The sequence below is a fragment of the Schistocerca gregaria genome, chromosome 9, assembly GCF_023897955.1.
Source record: "Schistocerca gregaria isolate iqSchGreg1 chromosome 9, iqSchGreg1.2, whole genome shotgun sequence".
Taxonomy (NCBI): Eukaryota; Metazoa; Arthropoda; class Insecta; order Orthoptera; family Acrididae; genus Schistocerca; species Schistocerca gregaria.
The window spans coordinates 91,461,450-91,481,969 of record NC_064928.1 but is presented as its reverse complement, the minus strand read 5'-3'; the positions used below and the strand labels follow the sequence as shown (position 1 = coordinate 91,481,969).

The 20,520-nt window shown below is 42.2% G+C and overlaps 1 protein-coding gene across 1 annotated transcript in view; it reads right to left on the bottom strand.

The window, feature by feature from the left end:
* Window positions 1-20,520, bottom strand: part of LOC126292307 (putative ATP-dependent RNA helicase DHX57) — a 181,856-nt gene that overhangs the window by 114,977 nt on the left and 46,359 nt on the right. Inside the window, exon 8 of the mRNA XM_049986239.1 lies at window positions 13,023-13,197. Within this exon, the coding sequence (XP_049842196.1) occupies window positions 13,023-13,197 (175 nt within the window). The remainder of the gene's footprint in view (window positions 1-13,022; window positions 13,198-20,520) is intronic.

Below are 20,520 nucleotides of genomic sequence, written 5' to 3'. Positions count from 1 at the left end.
CAACAGTTTGTACTAAGAATACATCGCAAGAGATAATTATAAAGAGGTGATCAAAAGTTTCCTTTCAATGGCTGTACAGTTCATAATTGGTATGCCAATCAGGCAAAAGCACCACGAGCATTGACGAAATCATCCCAATAATGCACCAGATTGAAGACACCCATTTGGTAAAACACCACATCCTGCTGCATGAAAAGTCTACAACTGCCTTCTGCCTATTCTCGTCCGACATGAATCGTCGACCCTCCAAAGCCTTTAATGGACCAAAAGTGTGATAATCACACGGTGAGAGATTAAAACAATAGGGAGGGGCTTGACTGTCTCCCACCTGAGTTGGGGTAATGGCATTCACAATATGGAAATGTGCATTATCACAAAGCAGCAGCACTCTTTGTCACAGTTTTCCTGAAAGTTTCACCTTAATTGCAAGTCTTAATTTCTCAAGCATTGTGCAGTACCATTCCTCAGTGATAAGAGACACCAGGTTCCTTGAAATCAATGAATAATGGGACCTGGTAATCAAAGAACTGGGTAGGTATCACCTTTTCAGCAGATGGCAGACTCTTTAACTTCTCGGTACCACGGGACGATGGTAGACACCACTGCACCGAAGACCCTTTCGATTCTGGTTCCCAGTGGTGTCACCAGCTTTAGTCGCCAGCAACAGTGCACACAAGGAACATGTTGCCTTCAACATTAAAAAGTGCTTCAGGCAAACAGCCATCTGGTTTGCTTTTTGTTCCGCATTCAGTGCTCGGGATATCCACCGGCTGCAGGCCTTACAGAAGCCTAGCTCCTGCCAGCTAATATGCTGCACACAACCAATGCAGATTTCGAGATCATTTGCTAGTGCACAAATGATTACACACTGGTCCACCCTAATTGTACAATCAACCACCCAATTGATGTCCATAATGGATGATGCTGGCTTCCCACATCGACTGTCGTCTTGTGTCCAATTGTGACCAAAACGAAACTTGGCACAAAATTCCATAATGTGATTTTTGACAAAGATGTTGCACCATAAAGATTGTTCATTTCACAATGGATGTCTGCCAGCATTTGCTTTAGGCAACCGCAAACAATAACAGCACGGTGGTGCTGTTTGGAAGCATTTGGTAATGACGTTGCCAAGTTTCCGCAGTTACTGCTCATGTGTTGGAAAGACATGAATGCCACACTATTCCCTTGCCTTCCTATCAATGCTTATATACCCATGGTGGAGGCGCACTGCATTGCATGTATGCTGCAGCAATGCCCTCAAATGGAAACCTTTAGATCGCTTCTTATGACATACACATGGTGGGAGTCTATTCAGTTTCCGGCTTCTGTAAGTAAAACCACAAACAAAAACACTGTTTCACAACCATTTATAAATAGGAATGGTCAGAGGATATTATGTCCTCACTACAGGTGGGTCTCTCTTCCTTTAGAGAGAGTGAGTGGCAGTTCCCAAACGATGAATAAGTCTGTCCCTCATCCCCGATGAAGGAACTATTAGTTCCAAAAACTAGCTAGTGTGTGTCTCTTGCTTCTATATGTGTCTATCTGTGATGATATACATTTTGCTCCCCAATGTAAGTACCAGTCAGCAACTCTTTCTCACAATTTATTAGTGATTTCCATTATACAGTGAAAAGGAAATCTATAAAATGACAAGTCTTTCACTCTCTCACATCCCATTCACTTTATCCACACAACGACTATCTCACAGGCCTTAATACGACAGAGAATGGTGAAAGCTGTTATGCCTGGCATTTAAACAGAAATAAAACCACAGAAGAGCTAAAGGAAATGCACAGGGAAATGTGACCAACTGAAAATTTAAAAATAATCATGGATGGGCCAGTCACCCTGTTAACACATTAAGAGCACCCCCCCGCCCCCCTAAAATAACTGGAGACTAGTTGGGCACACGACATATCTTAAAACTCTAACCACATTGTATTTCAATATCAATTACAAGTGAGGGCAGATCTTCTGGCAAATCGGCCACCGTGCTATGGTCTGAAAATAAAACACACACTATTAAAATGTGGAGTGCAGTTATCCATATGCCAGAAGCACCATACATTGGAGCGAGAAGCCATGCATCGTAGGACTGTGGCCTATGTGAAGACGAGTAAGCAGGACCTCACTTGTCTTCATGTCTGAAAGGAGGTATGCCACGGCCATGTTGTGGGCTTTACTACACGCAGCTTATATCAGCCACTTCCAGCCTCTTGTCTCATGACACTGTACCTCAACAGCGAGATGAGTGCGTGCAGGGGGCTGGCACACTGAATTAACCGAGGATCAAGACATGCCTCCTTGGCTGCTACATATGCCCTTTCATTCCCTGCAATACACATGTGCCCTGGCACCCAGCAGACAGCAGGACACTGACTCCCCCAGCCATTGTAGGTCAATGAGGGCACCCTGAACACCATGGACTACTTTATCAGCTGAATACAAGCATTTTAGAGACTGAAGGGCACTCAGGGAGTGAGGAATTTAGAAGGCACAGCACATCTCACCTACTCCAGCATCCCCAAGATCGCAGATAATAGGGCATCAAATACAGTGTACTCTGGAGGCAACTAAATCTTGAAGACATTATCTGGGAAAACATCAGAGCAACATACAGAGTCCCCTTGTTTAGACCTAGCCATAAAGACAGCAGAGAGTGCAATCTCTCCTGTACTGCACCAAATCTAAAATTATCCTGGGTCCCTATAGTAACCAGGGTAGCAGACTGTTAAAACTGTGGATTTGGCATTGTACTTGCTCCATACCACGTGACTCCAGCACATGCCGCACATGAATCCCACATGGCCTTGTCGCTCATGGGCGATTGGCAAAAGGGCACGCCTGACGCAGACAAGCCACAGTATGATATGGAAGTGAATTTGGAGCTGCATGGAACTTACATGCCTGATGCACCACGAGGAGTTGCCATCAGACTGTAAGTGTCTCAGCACAGAGACTGGGTACAGGGCTAGTCCTTTAAGTACTGGTAGCCAGCCTAATTCCCTCATGCGGACAGTGTCAATGATCCTCAAATAAGAAGGCCTCACCAGTCCATAAACTGTGCCTACGTAGTCAAGTCACAAATACACAACAGCCTTATAAATCTGAAAAGATGCACTCTGTTCACTCCCTAAGACCTGTGGCTAAGGCACGTAATGATATTCAGGGCTTGCACAGTTCTGGCTTTACGGTCTCGCAACCACAACAATTTGGAGTCAAAAGTGAGGACCAGAAACTTCACAGTTTCTAAAATATAGAACGGTGCCACTCATACACAAGTCACATAAATTAAAAATATGATGAGAACAATTAAAATGCACACATACAAACTTATCTGCAGAAAACCAAAAACCTGTCTCTGCAGCGTACTCCAGCAACCTCTGCACTGTAAGCTGCAACTAAAGGTCGCTCTTGCAACACTGGAGGAGAAACAGAAAACAGTGAAACCACAAATACAGAGTGATGTACAGGACTCCATACTGTAGACATGATTGTGTTTACGACTATGGCAAAGAGGGTAACACTTAAAACACTGCCCTAAGAAACGCCAGTTTTCTGCTCAAAACGATCCAACAGCAAGTCACCAATTTGGGACCTACAAAAGTGCTTAGGACTGTATGAAAATATGGAGGTGGCCACAAAAGCTGTAGTGATGGAGCTGCTCGAGAATACTGTGTCTTCAAGTAGTGTTGTACACATTACTGACGTCAATGAATAAAGCAGTAACTTATTATATGCTTAGCAAGTGATTTATGCTATTTTGAAAACAAGTATTCACTTTTCAAACAACTTACAAGAATTCAGCCAGGTAGTATTAACAGTGACCGCTGATTTCAGCGGGAGCACACCCCGCCATTTTAAGGCAAACTGCAACGGACAGGCAATGTACATGCAAATTTAAAACCTTGCCTCTCGGACTAATGCAGGAAAGATAACAAACAATGAACACTAGTTCCACCAAAGATGACCAAAGTCAGAGATATTCATAGTGAGACTACGAACTAGCAGGTGAGGTAACATCGACTCGGTCCCTCTGGTTTTTGACAAAGGAGAGGACAGGATTCCAAACAGAATTTAAACATAAACCTCCATCCCTGTTTACTAGGTTTCTCACTAATTTAATCTCAACTGCCTCCTTAATAACACTGTCCCAATAGCTGGACGTGCATGCCAATATATCAGTGTTTTTGTATAACATGGGGTGACCAATATCCAAGCAATGTTCAGCAATAGTAGATCTACTTGGCTGCTGTAACTGTGCTCAGTACATCGGTCTTCCACGGTCCTGATAGTGTGTCCAATATACACCATGCCACAGCTACAAGGAATGTGATATACACTCACCTTACACAAACCAAGATCATCCTTAATGGAACCCAAAAGCACTAATTTTTTATGGAGGTCGGAAAACATATTTCACATCGTATTTCTGTAAAATATGACCGATCTTGTTGGAAATGCTTCCTACATAAGGAAAAAATGCAGCAGACTTAGGTGTCGACTCAGCATTATCATCAGTCACCCAATGCACAATTGTTCAATAGCGCAATGCACATTCAATCTGTCTTTCACTATAACCATTTTGACAAAACGTAGCTTCAAGTTGGGACACCTCAGCTGGCAAAGACTCAGTGTCAGAAACGGCATGTGCCCTGTGTACCAAGGTATGAAGTACCCCTTCACTCTGAGCCAGATGGTGACAACTATTAGCCTGTAAATACAAGTCGGTATGAGTATGTTTCCTGTAAACTGCATGTCCCAATGATCCATCGTCCTTCTTCCTAACCAAAATGTCAAGAAAGGGAAGGCAACCATCCTCTTCCACCAACACCGTAAAACGAATGTTCGGGTGGATCGAGTACATCACCTGTTCATTGCAGTTTCCCTTGAAAATGGTGGGGTGTGCTCCCGCCAAAATACTGGCGGTCGCTGTTAATAGTACCTGGCTGAATTCCCGTAAGTGGTTTGAAAATTGTATATGCCAGGAGAGACTCAGGTCTCACATTGTTTACCACTACAGGAAGGAAATGTATTGGTGTTTATGAAAGTTGGATAAACTTCGTAACTGTTGAGTTAGACTGCAATGTTCTTTGTCATTTTTACTGAGATGTCGAGATGAAAATAATGTCCCAACATTTGCCAAGGTTGTGCACCATACTAATTCTCCTGCTGCCAATCGCATCAAGCAATGTGCTGGCTTGGCTCTTGTTTGTGAAAGGATTTGTTTTACTTGTTAACGTCTGGAATCTGTTTCCAAAGAATTGTTTCGTTTTCATTTAATGGTTGCTTCGAAATTGTCTGATTTCACTTGGGATTGGTTGGACAGTGACTCATGGACTCAAGCAGATTGGGAATACAATTCTGTTACTGCCCGGCATTTGGCAAAGTTTGAACATTTTCATCGCTCGGAGTCTGATGTTACATCTCAACATTCTGTGATAAATCTCACACAGAAATCTTTTGTCGATGCAACCTTATCCGTGCTTGGGAAGGGTTTAAATTTGGGACCCACATTGAAGAGTTTGCCAGTAGCTGATTTTACCAGTTCCACTGAACAGGCAGTTTGTAAATTACCTCCAGACACTGCAGAGGATGTTAGGAAGAATGCATGCCGTGTGTTGACTTGGGCTCGTCCACCCACAAGTAATGTAACAGCAGCAAAAAGCTGCTTTACGCTATCTCAAAGTTGATCTTGATATTGTTATTTTACCTGTGTACAAAGGTAATGCCACCATTGTTTTAAACAAACAGGATTATGTACAAAAGATGCAATGTTTATTATCTGACTCCGTTTATTGCAGAATCGATGCTGACCCCACAGAAAGTGTTGAGAGAAAGACCAACAGCTTCCCGAAGAAAAGTGTTCCCCTAGGTTATATGGCCTTCCGAAGGTATGCAAGGAAGGGGTTCCTTTCTGACCTATAGTGAGTAATACTGGCACACCAACATATCGTGTAGCCAAACATCTTGCTTCTCTGAGTTCAAAAGTTCGTCGGTGTGAACATCATATCAGGAACTCAGCTGATTTCTTACATCGTTTGGAGTGACTGCAGTTGAATGACGCTGATATCTTAGTAAGTTTTGATGTGGTCTCTCTCTTTACTCGTGTTCCTCCGTCTGATTCATTGTGGATAATTGAGGTTACATTTGGTGCCGAATTAACTAATCTCTTTCGGCATGTGTTGACATCCATATACTTTTTATTCAATGACCAGTATTACAAACAGACAGATGGAGTTGCAATGGGTAGTCCGTTGTCTCCCGTGATCACAAATTTGTTTATGGAAGACTTCGAGGAACGTGCATGGGAATCAGCACCTTTGAAACCCACCTGTTTCTTTGGATATGTTGATGATACCTTTGTTGTTTGACCTCACGGTAGGGAGATTTTGAATGCCTTTCTAGAACACCTAAACTCAATCCACCCAAACATTCATTTTATGATGGAGGTGGGAGAGGATGGTTACCTTCCCTTTCTTGATGTTTGGTTAAGAAGAAGGATGATGGATCATTGGGACATGCAGTTTACAGGAAACTGTACACACTGACTTGGATTTACATGCTAATAGTTGTCACCATCCGGCTTAGTGTGAAGGGGTACTTCATACTTTGGTACACAGGGTACACGTCATTTCTGACACTGAGCCTTTGCCAGCTGAGCTGTCCCATCTTAAAGCTCCGTTTCGTCAAAATGGTTATAGTGAAAGACAGATTGAATGTGCATTGCACTATCGACCAACTGTGCATCGGGTGACTGATGACAATACTGAGTCGACACCTAAGTCTACTGCCTTTTTGCCTTACGTAGGAAACACTTCCAACAAGATTGGTTGTATTTGACGGAAATATGATGTGAAATGTGTTTTCTCACCTCCATCTAAAATTAGAGTGCTTTTGAGTTCTGTTAAGGATGATCTTGGTCTGCGTAGGGCGGGTGTATATCGCATTCCTTGTAGCTGTGGCATGGTGTATATTGGCACACTATCAGGACCGTGGAGGATTGATGTACTGAGCACAATTACAGCAGCCAAGTAGATCTGCTATTGCTGAACATTGCTTGGATACTGGCCATCCTATGTTATACAAAAACACTGATATATTGGCATGCACGTCCAGCTGTTGGGACGGTGTTATTAAGGAGGCAGTTGAGATTAAATTAGTGAGAAATCTTGTAAACAGGCATGGAGGTTTTTGTTTAAACTCTGATGGAATCCTGCTCTCTACCTTGTCAAAAAACAGCAGGACAGATTCAATGTTACTTCACCTGCTAGTTCATAGTCTCACTATGAATATCTCTGACTTTGGTCATCTTTGGTGGCACTAGTGTTCAGTGTGTGTGTGTTATCTTTCCTGCATTAGCCCAAGAACAGAGGTATTCAATTTGCATGTACATCGCCTGTCCATCACAGTTTGCCTTGAAAATGGCGGGGTGTGTTCCCACCGAATACTACCTGGCTGAATTCCCGTAAGTTGTTTGACAATTTTATACGCCAGGAAAAACTCAGGTCTTACGTAACTATTCACTTATTGTGTCAATGATGAAAATTTCAAATTCTTCATAGATAAGAAAGCCTTCGACAGAATAACAACAATATGGTAAGGAAAGGTTGTTACCCATCAGACAGAGGAGGCACTGAGTCGCAAGCAGACACAGCCAAGTCCATATATATATATATATATAGAAAGAAACTTCCACATGGGAGAAATATCTTAAAAACAAAGATTCCAAGACTTCCAAGCGGGAAAGCGCCGGTAGATAGGCACAATGAATAAAAAAACACACAAACACACACACAGAATTTGAGCTTTCGCAACCGGCGGTTGCTTCGTCAGGAAAGAGGGAAGGAAAAGGGAAGATGAAAGGATGTGGGTTTTAAGGGAGAGGGTAAGGAGTCATTCCAATCGCGGGAGCGGAAAGACTTACCTTAGGGGGAAAAAAGGATAGGTATATACTCGCGCGCACACACACTCACACTCACACACACATATCCATCCATACATACACAGACACAAGCAGACATATTTAAAGGCAAAGAGTTTGGGCAGAGATGTCAGTCGAGGCGGAAGTGTGGAGGCAAAGATGATGTTGAATGACAGGTGAGTTATGAGTGGCGGCAACTTGAAATTAGCAGAGATTGAGGCCTGGTGGATAACGAGAAGAAAGGATGTATTGAAGGGCAAGTTCCCATCTCCGGAGTTCGGATAGGTTGGTGTTGGTGGGAAGTATCCAGATAACCCGGACGGTGTAACACTGTGCCAAAATGTGTTGGCCGTGCACCAAGGCATGTTTAGCCACAGGGTGATCCTCATTACCAACAAACAGTCTGCCTGTGTCCATTCATGCGAATGGACAGTTTGTTGCTGGTCATTCCCACATAGAAAGCGTCACAGTGTAGGCAGGTTAGTTGGTAAATCACGTGGGTGCTTTCAAACGTGGCTCTGCCTTTGATCGTGTACACCTTCCGGGTTACAGGACTGGAGTAGGTGGTGGTGGGAGGGTGCATAGGACAGGTTTTACACCGGGGGCGGTTACAAGGGTAGGAGCCAGAGGGTAGGGAAGGTGGTTTGCGGATTTCATAGGGATGAACCAAGAGGTTACGAAGGTTAGGTGGACGGCGGAAAGACACTCTTGGTGGAGTGGGAAGGATTTCATGAAGGATGGATCTCATTTGGGGGCAGGATTTGAGGAAGTCGTATCCCTGCTGGAGAGCCACATTCAGAGTCTGATCCAGTCCCGGGAAGTATCCTGTCACAAGTGGGGCACTTTTGGGGTTCTTCTGTGAGAGGTTCTGGGTTTGAGGGGATGAGGAAGTGGCTCAGGTTATTTGCTTCTGTACCAGGTCGGGAGGGTAGTTGCGAGATGCGAAAGCTGTTTTCAGGTTGTTGGTGTAATGGTCCAGGGATTCAGGACTGGAGCAGATTCATTTGCCACGAAGGCCTAAGCTGTAGGGAAGCGACCGTTTGATATGGAATGGGTGGCAGCTATCATAATGGAGGTACTGTTGCTTGTTGGTGGGTTTGATGTGGACGGATGTGTGAAGCTGGCCATTGGACAGATGGAGGTCAACGTCAAGGAAAGTGGCATGGGATTTGGAGTAGGACCAGGTGAATCTGATGGAACCAAAGGAGTTGAGGTTCGAGAGGAAATTCTGGAGTTGCTATTCACTGTGAGTCCAGATCATGAAGATGTCATCAATAAATCTGTACCAAACTTTGGGTTGGCAGGCTTGGGTAACCAAGAAGGCTTCCTCTAAGCGACCCATAAATAGGTTGGCATACGAGGGGGGCCATCCTGGTATCCATGGCTGTTCCCTTTAATTGTTGGTATGTCTGGCCTTCAAAAGTGAAGAAGTTGTGGATCAGGATGAAGCTGGCTAAGGTGATGAAGAAAGACGTTTTACGTAGGGTGGCAGGTAATCGGCGTGAAAGGAAGTGCTCCATTGCAGCGAGGTCCTAGACGTGCGGGATATTTGTGTATAGGGTAGTGGCATCAATGGTTACAAGGATGGTTTCCGGGGGTAACAGACTGGGTAAGGATTCCAGGAGTTCGAGAAAGTGGTTGGTGTCTTTGATGAAGGATGGGAGACTGCATGTAATGGGTTGAAGGTGTTGATCTACGTAGGCAGAAATAAGTTCTGTGGGGGCTTGGTAACCAGCTACAATGGGGCGGCCAGGATGTTTGGGTTTGTGAATTTTAGGAAGTAGGTAGAAGGTAAGAGTGCGGGTGTCGGTGGGGTCAGGAGTTTGATGGAGTCAGGTGAAAGGTTTTGTAGGGGGCCTAAGGTTCTGAGGATTCCTTGAAGCTCCGCCTGGACATCAGGAATGGGATTACCTTGGCAAACTTTGTATGTAGAGTTGTCTGAAAGCTGATGCAGTCCCTCAGCCACATAATCCCGACGATCAAGTACCACGGTCGTGGAACCCTTGTCAGCCAGAAGAATGATGATGGATCGGTCAGCTTTCAGATCACGGATAGCCTGGGCTTCGGCTGTGGTGATGTTTGGAGTAGTATTAAGGTTTTTCAAGAAAGATTGAGAGGCAAGGCTGGAAGTGAGAAGTTCCTGGAAGGTTTGGAGAGGGTGATTTTGAGGAAGAGGAGGTGGGTCCCACTGTGATGGAGGACGGAACTGTTCCAGGCAGGATTCAATTTGGATAGTGTCTTGGGGAGTTGGATCATTAGGAGTGGGATCAGGATTATTTTTCTTCGTGGCAAAGTGATATTTCCAGAAGAGACTACGAGTGTAGGACAGTAAATCTTTGACAAGGGCAGTTTGGTTGAATCTGGGAGTGGGGCTGCAGGTGAGGCCTTTGGATAGGACAGAGGTTTCGGATTGGGAGAGAGGTTTGGAGGAATTGGGGTGTTGTGGTTCCAGACTGTGTTGACTAGAATTTTGAGGTGTTGGGGGGAGTGGAGCTGGAAGTGGGAGATTGAGTAGATGGGAGAGACTGGGTCTGTGTGCAATGAGAGGCAGTTGAGGTTTGTTGGAAAGGTTGTGGAGGGTGAGTGAGTTACCTTTCCGGAGGTGGGAAACCAGGAGATCGGATAGTTTTTTGAGGGGGGGGGGGGGGGGGGGAGTTGGTATGTGGGAGAAGACCACACAGTGAGGTCACCGGTCACCGGTCCCAACAGATTAGGGAAGGATGGGGAACGAAGTTGGCCATGCCCTCCAAAGGAACCATCCCGGCATTTGCCTGAAGCAATTTAGGGAAATCAATGAAAATGTAAATCAGGATGGCCAGACAGGGGTTTGAACCACTGTAGTCCTGAAGGCAAGTCCAGTGTGCTAACCACTAAGCCACCTCGCTTGGTGGAGAGGGAGGGAAGGTGAGAGGAGTGTAGTAGACAATGGGAATGGACTACATGGGTGAACTGGTATGATAGGAGTCATAAGCAGAGAAATAAGCAGATAGAGGACAGTGACTAGTGAAGGTTGAGGCGAGAGTGGTTATGAGAACAAAGAGTATGTGGTAAGGAGCGTTCTCACAGGGCACAATTCATGAAACTGGTATTGGTGAGAAGGATTCAGATGGCATAGGCTGTGAACCAATCAAAGTGAAGCACATCATGTTGGGCAGCATGCTTGGCAACTGGGTGGTCTGGCTACTGCTAGCCCACAGATTGGTGGGGGCTGTTCATGCAAACAGCTCATTAGTTGTCATGCTCATGTAGAATGCCACAAAAATGGTTCAAATGGCTCTGAGCACTATGGAACATAACTTCTAAGGTCATCAGTCCCCTAGAACTTAGAACTACTTAAACCTAACTAACCTAAGGACATCACACACATCCATGCCCGAGGCAGGATTCGAACCTGCGACCATAGCGGTCGTGCGGTTCCAGACTGTAGCGCCTAGAATGCCACACAGTGGTTGCAGCTAAGATGGCAGATCACATAGCTGCTTTCACAGGAGTCCCTGCCTTTCATTGGGTAGGAGATGTCTATGGCAGGACTGCGACTGCTGCACATATATTAACCATGAGGCAAGAGGTCAAGAGCAAGGATGGAGTAGGGATGGACAAGGATGCCACTGTGGATGTAGTGGTGAGGAAAGGTGGGAGGATATTTCTCATTTCAGGGCACAATGAGAGGTAGTGCACAGCCTGCCAGAGAATGTGATTCAGTAGCTCCAGTTCTAGGTGGTGCGTGTGATATGTGCATGTTTGAATGTGTGTGAGTTCCCTACTTCAGACAAAAGTTTTAGTCTGAAAGCTCAATACTTCGACCATTCTGTTTCATTGTGCCTGTTTGCGACTCAATGGCTTCTGAGTGATAAGTAGCAATCTATCCTTTCCACATTATTGTTGAAATTCTTTATACAAACTCATAAGATAACCCATGTTCAGTTATGCCAGGGAACGACCGTAAAGGGGAACTTGTTATTCCATAAATAGCAAAATATTTGTACCTGTTTCAAAACGGTGTAAAGCAGTTCACATAACATCTGCCACAAGAAATGTATATTCCTGTTAATATCTGTATCCATGGCACAGTCTTTAAGACTTAATAATATTAAACCAATTCCCACCCACTCTATTATAAACATCTTTGTAATTGAGATGTCATTTGTTGTTTCATGTTACTTACTCCCACAATAAATGAATTCTAATTTTCTCCCATATTGTAGCAACTATACAAATCATAGAATGATCTAAACTGACAAACAATGGAAAATTAAGGATGCAATGTAATGATATTACGAAAAGGAAACTTGCCACTCATCATATGGCGGAGATAATGAGTTGCAACAAAAAACATTTGTGACAGTCTTTTTGTTGTGCCTATCTGCAACTCGGCATCTCTTCTATACGGTGAGTGGCAACTTTCCCTTTCATAATATTGTTATAAACTGACACTTTTGAGAAAGTACCCGAGTCTCACTGAGCCGGCACTGCAAGTGTCCAAATGAGACCTGGGTGCTTCTTAAAAAGTGTTAAATTATATTAAAGTTTGCTGAGCAGATGTGACATTTCAGCACTTAACTGGCACATTCAGCAGAAATAGCATACTTGAAAGGGAAGTTTATTACAAAAATTACTGCAAAAATAACATACGGGCATATGAAGATGGCAGCATGATGCCAAATGCATTATGCCAAACTAACATTGTGGAAAAAAGTGACCAAAGCAGAAAACATACCAAGTTTTGTTAAAGCAGTCACCATTTGGCACACAATGTGTACATGTTTAAGAGCATTTGTCAACAATATGCAGAACTTTCCACCAACAGAATCATTGCATTAGTGAAAGCAGCAAACTTACACAACTGCATGTTCAGGCACCAACACATGCAGATTCCCACTTAAGAACACAATATAATAAGCATTTTTCTGAAATTGCACACTACACACTTTGCAGTTAGTATTTGGGCACAATCAACCTCTTGAATGGTGTACGAGAACACTGCAGAACACTCAAAAAGTCAAGAGAAGTGACAGAATTATTAACAATTACTCCACCTAAATACAGTTTTCAAACACCAAACTTTATAATGAAGGAATGCAAATTCTCTCACCTCAATCTGGCTGCAAGGTCTCTGTTCTGACGATCTGTTTTCTGATATCCATCCCCATTAATCAGACCATTTTCATTTACTGACATTCCTTGCTCACTGGGGTTCATCCCTGTATCAAATGTTTCCTGTTTTGGAAACAAGGGCTGCAATGGGTCTAAGAAGAATTCGTAACTTCCTGCAAAAATCGCAAGTTTCCCAGGAAATTAAACATATTCATTTACAACAGAAAGGAACAATTTTAGGAGGATTTATACATACTATATTAATAGCTCATAACATCAAGAAACTTAGTGTTTAATCAGACTAATGCCTTCTTTTAGTCAAGTTGTGTCAATAATTTCTTTTCCCCCAATTTGATTCAGTACCTCCTCGTAAGTCATGCAACCAACAGATCTAATCTTCAGCATTCTTGGATAGCACCACAATTCAAAAGCTTCCATTTTCTTCTCGTCTGAACTACTTATCACCCACATTTCACTTCCATATAAGCCTCCACCTCAGACAAATACCTTTAAACACAGAAAAAGACATCCAGATACTTAAATTGATATTAAATGTTAACAAATTCCTCTTTTCAGAGATGCTTTTCTTGTTATGGCTCGTCTGCTTATCCTTACTTTGATCATCACCTGTTATTTTACAGGCCACATAGAACTCATCTATTAAGTGTAATGCGTCATTTAGTAATCTAATTCCTTCAGTGCTGCCCGATTTAATTTGACTACATTTCATCACCTCTGTTTTACTTTTTTGTTATGCTCACCTTAAATCTCTTTTCGAGACACTACCTATAACTGTTCTTCCAAGTCATTTGCTGTCTCTGACAAAACTACAATGTCACTGGCTAACCTATAAGATTTTATTTATTCGTCCTGAACTTTAATTTCCTTTCCAAATTTCTCCTTGGTTTCCTTTACTGCTTTCTCAATGTAGAGGTTGAATAACTACTGGAATATGCTACATTCCTGTCTCAATCAATTCTCAACTACAGCTTCACTTGTATTCTCTTTAGCTTGTTTACTTTTTATTTCAATTTTAGAAAAGATAGAGAGAACACAAAAAATCAAGCTCAGCTCAAATAAGACTGGGTAATAATGAAATAAACAGGCTAGCATAAGCAGATGATGACTATCTCATAAATGACAGATAAGGAAGAGTTGCAGCTTGCGGTAAGTTCTTACAGAAATATTGCATGGAAAGCAGTGTTACAAATGAACAAGAAAAAAAAATACACTGTCATGAATGAGTATACAAGGATGGTACCCACTGACAACTGATAAATTCATTTTTAAAAGAACACACACAGTATATTTAGCAAGCAAACGGGATGGAAACTGAGGCTGGGGCTTGGAGCACAGTGGCAAATACAGCATTTTTTGCTGTGTTGTACAGCAGCTTTGAGAAACTGTAAAATCAAACTACACTAGAGTGTAACTCTCCTGGTAGCTCCATATGGGTCTGCACCATTTACATTACAGAAAAATTTTTTAAAAAATGCTAGTCTTAAAGAAAAATATATTACGGAAAATATTTGGCCCCAGGAGGGACTTCCAGCCACAGGGCTGAAGAGTATCAAAAATCCAGGAACTGGCAGAGCTATACACATAAGCTAATATTGGCTGAAAGATGAAGAAAAGAAGACTGATATAGGCGAGACAACTAATTACGATGGAAAGGGAGCGACCACCACAAATAGCATTCTCAGGAAGTGTGAGGGCATTAGGGGCCAAGGAAGCTACAGAGAGAGATGGGAGGATGATATCAACAAACACTAGGCAGAGATGGGTCCAAGAAAAAGAGAATGGACCACAAATGTCAAACAGAAATGGCTAATGGAAGAATATATAGAACACGTGATCTCCCATGCCAAACATTAAAGAAGAAGAGGAGAGAAGAAGAAGAAGAAAAAGGAACATAAACAAAAGCACTGGCAAGTTGTTTCTACTATCTCTGTCAGCAGTAATTGATATTTCAGCTTCTACAGGTAAGTAATGACTATTCTGTCTCTCTGTAATATTGTGCCTCAATATTTTTCAGCCAGCCTTATACCTGTTACTGCAGTTTCACCGATTGATAGACAGTATCCTCTTTCATTATACTGACAGCCATCCTCCCTTGACTTCATATTTCTGAAGAAAAGCGTGATTAGTACAACACTTCCTTTTTCAAATTTTTAAGGAAGCACAGAATTTTAGTCTGCTTTTAAAATAAATACCTCACGCAAAACTAAGAACCTTACTATATTTCTTATGTAAATAACACACAAGGTTCAGGTTCTTGTGTCCACATCTAGTCCATTCCTTTTTCCTATACTATGTGATCAAATGTATTCAGACATCCCCCAAAATATACATTTTTCATATTAGGTACACTGTGCTGCCACCTACAGCCAGGTACTCCATATCAGTGACCTCAGTAGTCATTAGATATCGTGAGAGAGCAGAATGGGGCACTCTGCGGAACTTGTGGACTTTGAACATGCTCAGGTGGTTGGGAGTCACTTGTGTCATATGTCTGTATGCAAGAATTCCACACTTACAAACATCTCTGGGTCCACTATTTCTGATGTGATATTGAAGTGGAAATGACATGTACAGCACAAAAGCATACAGGCCGATCTCGACTGTTGACTGACAGAGACCGCCGACAGTTGAAGGATGTCGTAATGTGTAATAGGCAGACATCTATCGAGACCATCACACAGGAATTTAAAACTGCATCAGGACCCACTGCAAGTACTAACACAGTTAGGCAGGAGGTGAGAAAACTTTGATTTCATGGTTGAGCGGCTGCTCATAAACCACACATCATTCTGGTGAACGTCAAACGACACCTTGTTTGGTGTAAGCGGTATAAACATTGGATGATGTGGAAAAACATTGTGTGGAGTGACGGTACACACTGTGGCAATCTGAAGGCAGGCTGCGAATATGGTGAATGCCAAATGAACATCACCTGCCAGCATGTGTAGTGCCAACAGTAAAATTCGGAGACGGTGGTGTTATGGTGCGGCCGTGTTTTTCATGAAGGGGCTTGTACCCCCTTGTTTTGTGTGGTACTATCACAGCACAGGTCTACATCGATGGTTTAAGCACCTTCTTGCTTCCCACTGTAGAAGAGCAATTCGGGGATGGTGACTGCATCTTTCAACACAATTGAGCATCTGTTCATAGCCTGTGGTGGAGTGGTTACATGACAATAACATCCCTGTAATGGGCTGACTTGCACAAAGCCTTGACCTGAATCCTATAGAACATCTTTGGGATGTTTTGAAATGCCGTGACACGCCTCACCGACCGACATCGATACCTCTCCTCAGTGCAGCACTCCATGAAGAATGGGCTGCCATTCCCCAAGAAACCTTCCAGCACCTGACTGAACATATGACTGCGACAGTGGAGGCTGTTGTCAAGGCTAATGGTGGGCCAACACCATATTGAATTCTGGAATTTCCTATGGAGGGCGACACAAACTTGTAAGTCATCTTTTGCCAGGTGTCCAGATACTTTTGATCACATTGTACATCAAAGCTCAGCAGGAAAGACAAAGTTTTCATTGAGCCTAAAAACACTCACTGTTCAGCCTCAGTAGTTCGTGAGGACTGGATCAATGGACAATGTTCAGAATTTAAGTTGCAACCTAGCTGCAATTTTTGAATATGTCAAAGAAGTTATATTCTTATCACTTCACATAGCACAGTATTTTTCAATACCAGCAGCCACATAAGAGGGGTGAACTTACCTTTCCCAGGTACGGAGGGGTAGTAATTACGAATTCTACTATAGGTGCCACTGCTACACACTGTTTAGAATCAAGTGACCAACAGCTGTCTGTGTTAAGAGTGTCAGTTACAAGGTGTGTTAGAACAGAAGTAAGGTTTTTTTTTTTTTTTTTTTTTTTTTTTTTTTTTTTTTTTTTTTAGTAATCACAAGCTGTATCCTTTTTACACATCAAGGTTGTCCGCTTGAAAATAAACACGAACTTCAGAAAGTAAGTTACACATGTCGTCCCACACTAAGATCATTGAGCAACAAGAGTGGCACACTGTCAGAAGAGAGTACATGTTACAGGTTTTCTGAAGACACAGAGCTGGTGATGCATCACAGTGTGCAATTGAAATGGTGCGGAAACTGGAAACATATTCCGAAGTTGATGTATGCAGGACAGTGTGATTCTTGTGGGATAAACGTCTAAACACCACTCAGATTCATCATGAAACTCTGGTGGTCTATGGATCAAATGCAATGTCGTGTCCAGCCATAGTGAAACAGTGCCAAAAATTTCACCAACACCACACAGAAGTGGGAAATGCTGTTCGAGATCTTGCAATATGTGTTGTTCATCTTGTCAGAAAGCTGTAAGGACGTCTATATGGTGGGGAGAGGGGTGGGAGGAAGAAGAAATTTTCTAATGATGAGCACATTTACACAGCAGTACTCAAATGGCTCCGTGACTAAGGAAATGTGAAGAATTGTATCATTTATCTGTGTCACTTTGAACTGTAGTGCAGCATTCAATAAAAGTTAGCTGGCCAGCAATAATAATGCTTGACTTACTTCTTTAAAGGCCCTCTGCAGTTCCTGCTGGCAGTAATACAGAGATATGGAAGCATTGTTTCCAGTTCCATAGCAGTTCCTTAGTTACACTCTTATGGATATTATTCAAAATAGCAATGCCACACCATTTGAAGTTGTTTTTAGGCCAGAGAAATATTAAAAAGCTACAGGGACTGAGATCCACAACAAATAGGTGAACCATAGGAAAGTGTTTTTTTTTATTTATTTATTTTTTTAAAGCAATTCACTAATGGAGGTTGCCACATGAGAGGATGCACTTATGTGCATGCAATACCTGATCACACTTGCGCCACACTTTTCCCCCCAAGAGTCTTTCAACGAATACGAGAGAAAACCTTCCCTTCTTCAATTGTTGAGTAAATAAAAGAAAATTTATTTATATCAGGACCTCGGAGTAAGATTCTGATCTCAATTCTCTACATTAAGAGTACAGCACTTGTTGCGTTATTTCTCTCGACATCGATTTTAATAATAAAAATGATTAATGGCACACACAATACACAAACAAATCGATATCTGTGATGTTTAAGGCTTTCTCAAGGTCATTTCTGCTCAAAATATTCCCGGACATTGCATCATATGGTGCTGCTGAAAGTGAACAATATTTCTATGAGGTATATTCAGGTGCAACTGGAGAGTTATCTCAAACACAATGAACTTCTCCATGCCAACCAGCATGGCTTCCCAGAGCAACGATATTGTGAAATACAACTTGCACCCTCCTCACACGACATACTGGAAGCTTTGGATAAAGGCAGTCAGGTAGATGCAGTATTTCTTTATTTCTTGTAAGTGTTTGACTCTGTACTACATCTATGTTTACTTCCAAAAGTACATTCACGGTGTATCAAGCAAAATTTGTAACTTGTGTAGACATTTTTTGGTAGGCAGGTTGTAGCATATTATCTTGGATGGAGAGGCTTCATCAGATGTAGAAGCAACTTCAGGTGTGCCCCAAGAAAGTGCATTGGGACCCTTGCTGTTCCAGTTTATATTAATGACATTGCCGACAATATTAATAGAAGCCTAAGAACCAGAGATTTTTTGTAGATTCTGCAGTTATCTACAGCGAAACAGTCTGAAAGAAGCTTTATGATATCACAGTGGTGCAAAGATTGACTGCTTTAAGTGTTCAGAAATATAGAATTGCAAGCGCATGCGCACACACTACACATTTCGAGATAGTGAGGGGAGTGTGAATACTACAAAATGGAGTGCCAAAAAAAGTGGAGAAATCAAAACATTCCTGACGTATTCTTCTCTTCGAGTCCAAACAAGGGGTGACAAGAGTGGAGGTAGCCAGAAATATTTTCACCCAGTATGGGGATAATGCTATTGGATAGAGCACAGCAAGAAAATGGTTTGCTTGTTTTAGGGAGAAGTGTTTTAACATTAGTGACTCACCACATTCGGGAAGACCTTCGGAGTCTGATGAAGATCATTTAAACACATTATTCTACAATGATTCATGTCGGTGTACTTGAGAACTGGCAAATGTGATGAGCTGCGATCATGCCATCATCATACGGCATTTTGTGCAATAGTGAAGGTTCAAAAATACGGTATACGGGTGCCACATGTTCTAAAGAAAAATGACAAAAATAAGTGAGTGGTCATAAATGCACCTCTGCTTGCTCGTCATCAATTGGCTCATGAACTGCACCGACCCTTACTATCCTCCACTGTTACCAGTAACGAGAAATGGTGTCTTTATGCTATTGTAAGGGAAAAAATGGAATGGTTCAGCCGAAACCCTTACGCTAACACGGCTCGTCGACAAGCAGTGCCTCCACATGAGAAGACCTGCGTGCATCTATAAAAGATAATGTTATGTATCTGTTGGAACAGCAATGGTGTGCTGTACTACGAATTACTTTCGTGAGAGAATGAAATGCCTAAAGCCGTCCTTACGACTTATTTATTTTGTTGCAACCAGTTTCAGTGCTTCAATGCACTATCTTCAGGCCTGTATGCATAAAACAGTAACAATAGCACAATCAACTTATGAATCAAGCAACATAAAACAGATTAAAAATAAAACGAGAAACAAGGACAAGACTCTACAAGTGAATTCACAGCAAACATCTGATATAAATAACAGATTCATCCATTCTCATATACCTAAAGTATACCATAAAGGATTTCCATTGAGTAAACTGTACAATTATATTATTTATTAATAACTTCTTTAAATAACTATTCCAAGATTTTTATCGGCCAGTCGGACTGCACAACCCTGAAACAACCTACTGAAAGACAAAATAACTGCAGAAGGTGATGAATTACTTCCCTGACGCATAACCATCACACCTGAAATTTATTGTCAACAGTTGAGACTTTTTGCAGATGCAATCCAAGAACAATAACCAGAAAAAAATCTATGAATCAGTGCTATTCCATGGTAATGCTTGCCCACATTCAAGTAAACTGCGCCCTCAGATCTTCACTTTTTCCACTCTCTACTGAACATCCTTCAAGTAATTTCCTTTCTGGATGAAAATGCACTCCGAGCATGGCTTGAGGAGTTCTTCATTTCAGAATCATGTGTTTATTACTACAATCATAGTAATGGCAGACTGTTGTAAATAGTGATGGAGAATTATTACTAATGAATAAAGTCCGTGTTTCGTACGGCTATCGTGCTTACTAAAAACACGGAAAAACGATACAAACTTATGCACCAACCTAATATCAATGAGTTACAGTTGGAATTGACCAACTCCTACAAATGCCTAGGTGTAACACTTTGTAGGGATACAAAATGGAATGATCACATAGGCACAGTCATGGGTAGAGTGGGTGGTAGACTTCAATTTATTGGTAAAATACTGGGGAAATGCACTTAGTCTTCATAGAAGATTGCTTAAAAATCACTCATTCGAGCCATTCTAGAATACTGCTCAAGTGTGCGGAACCCATAA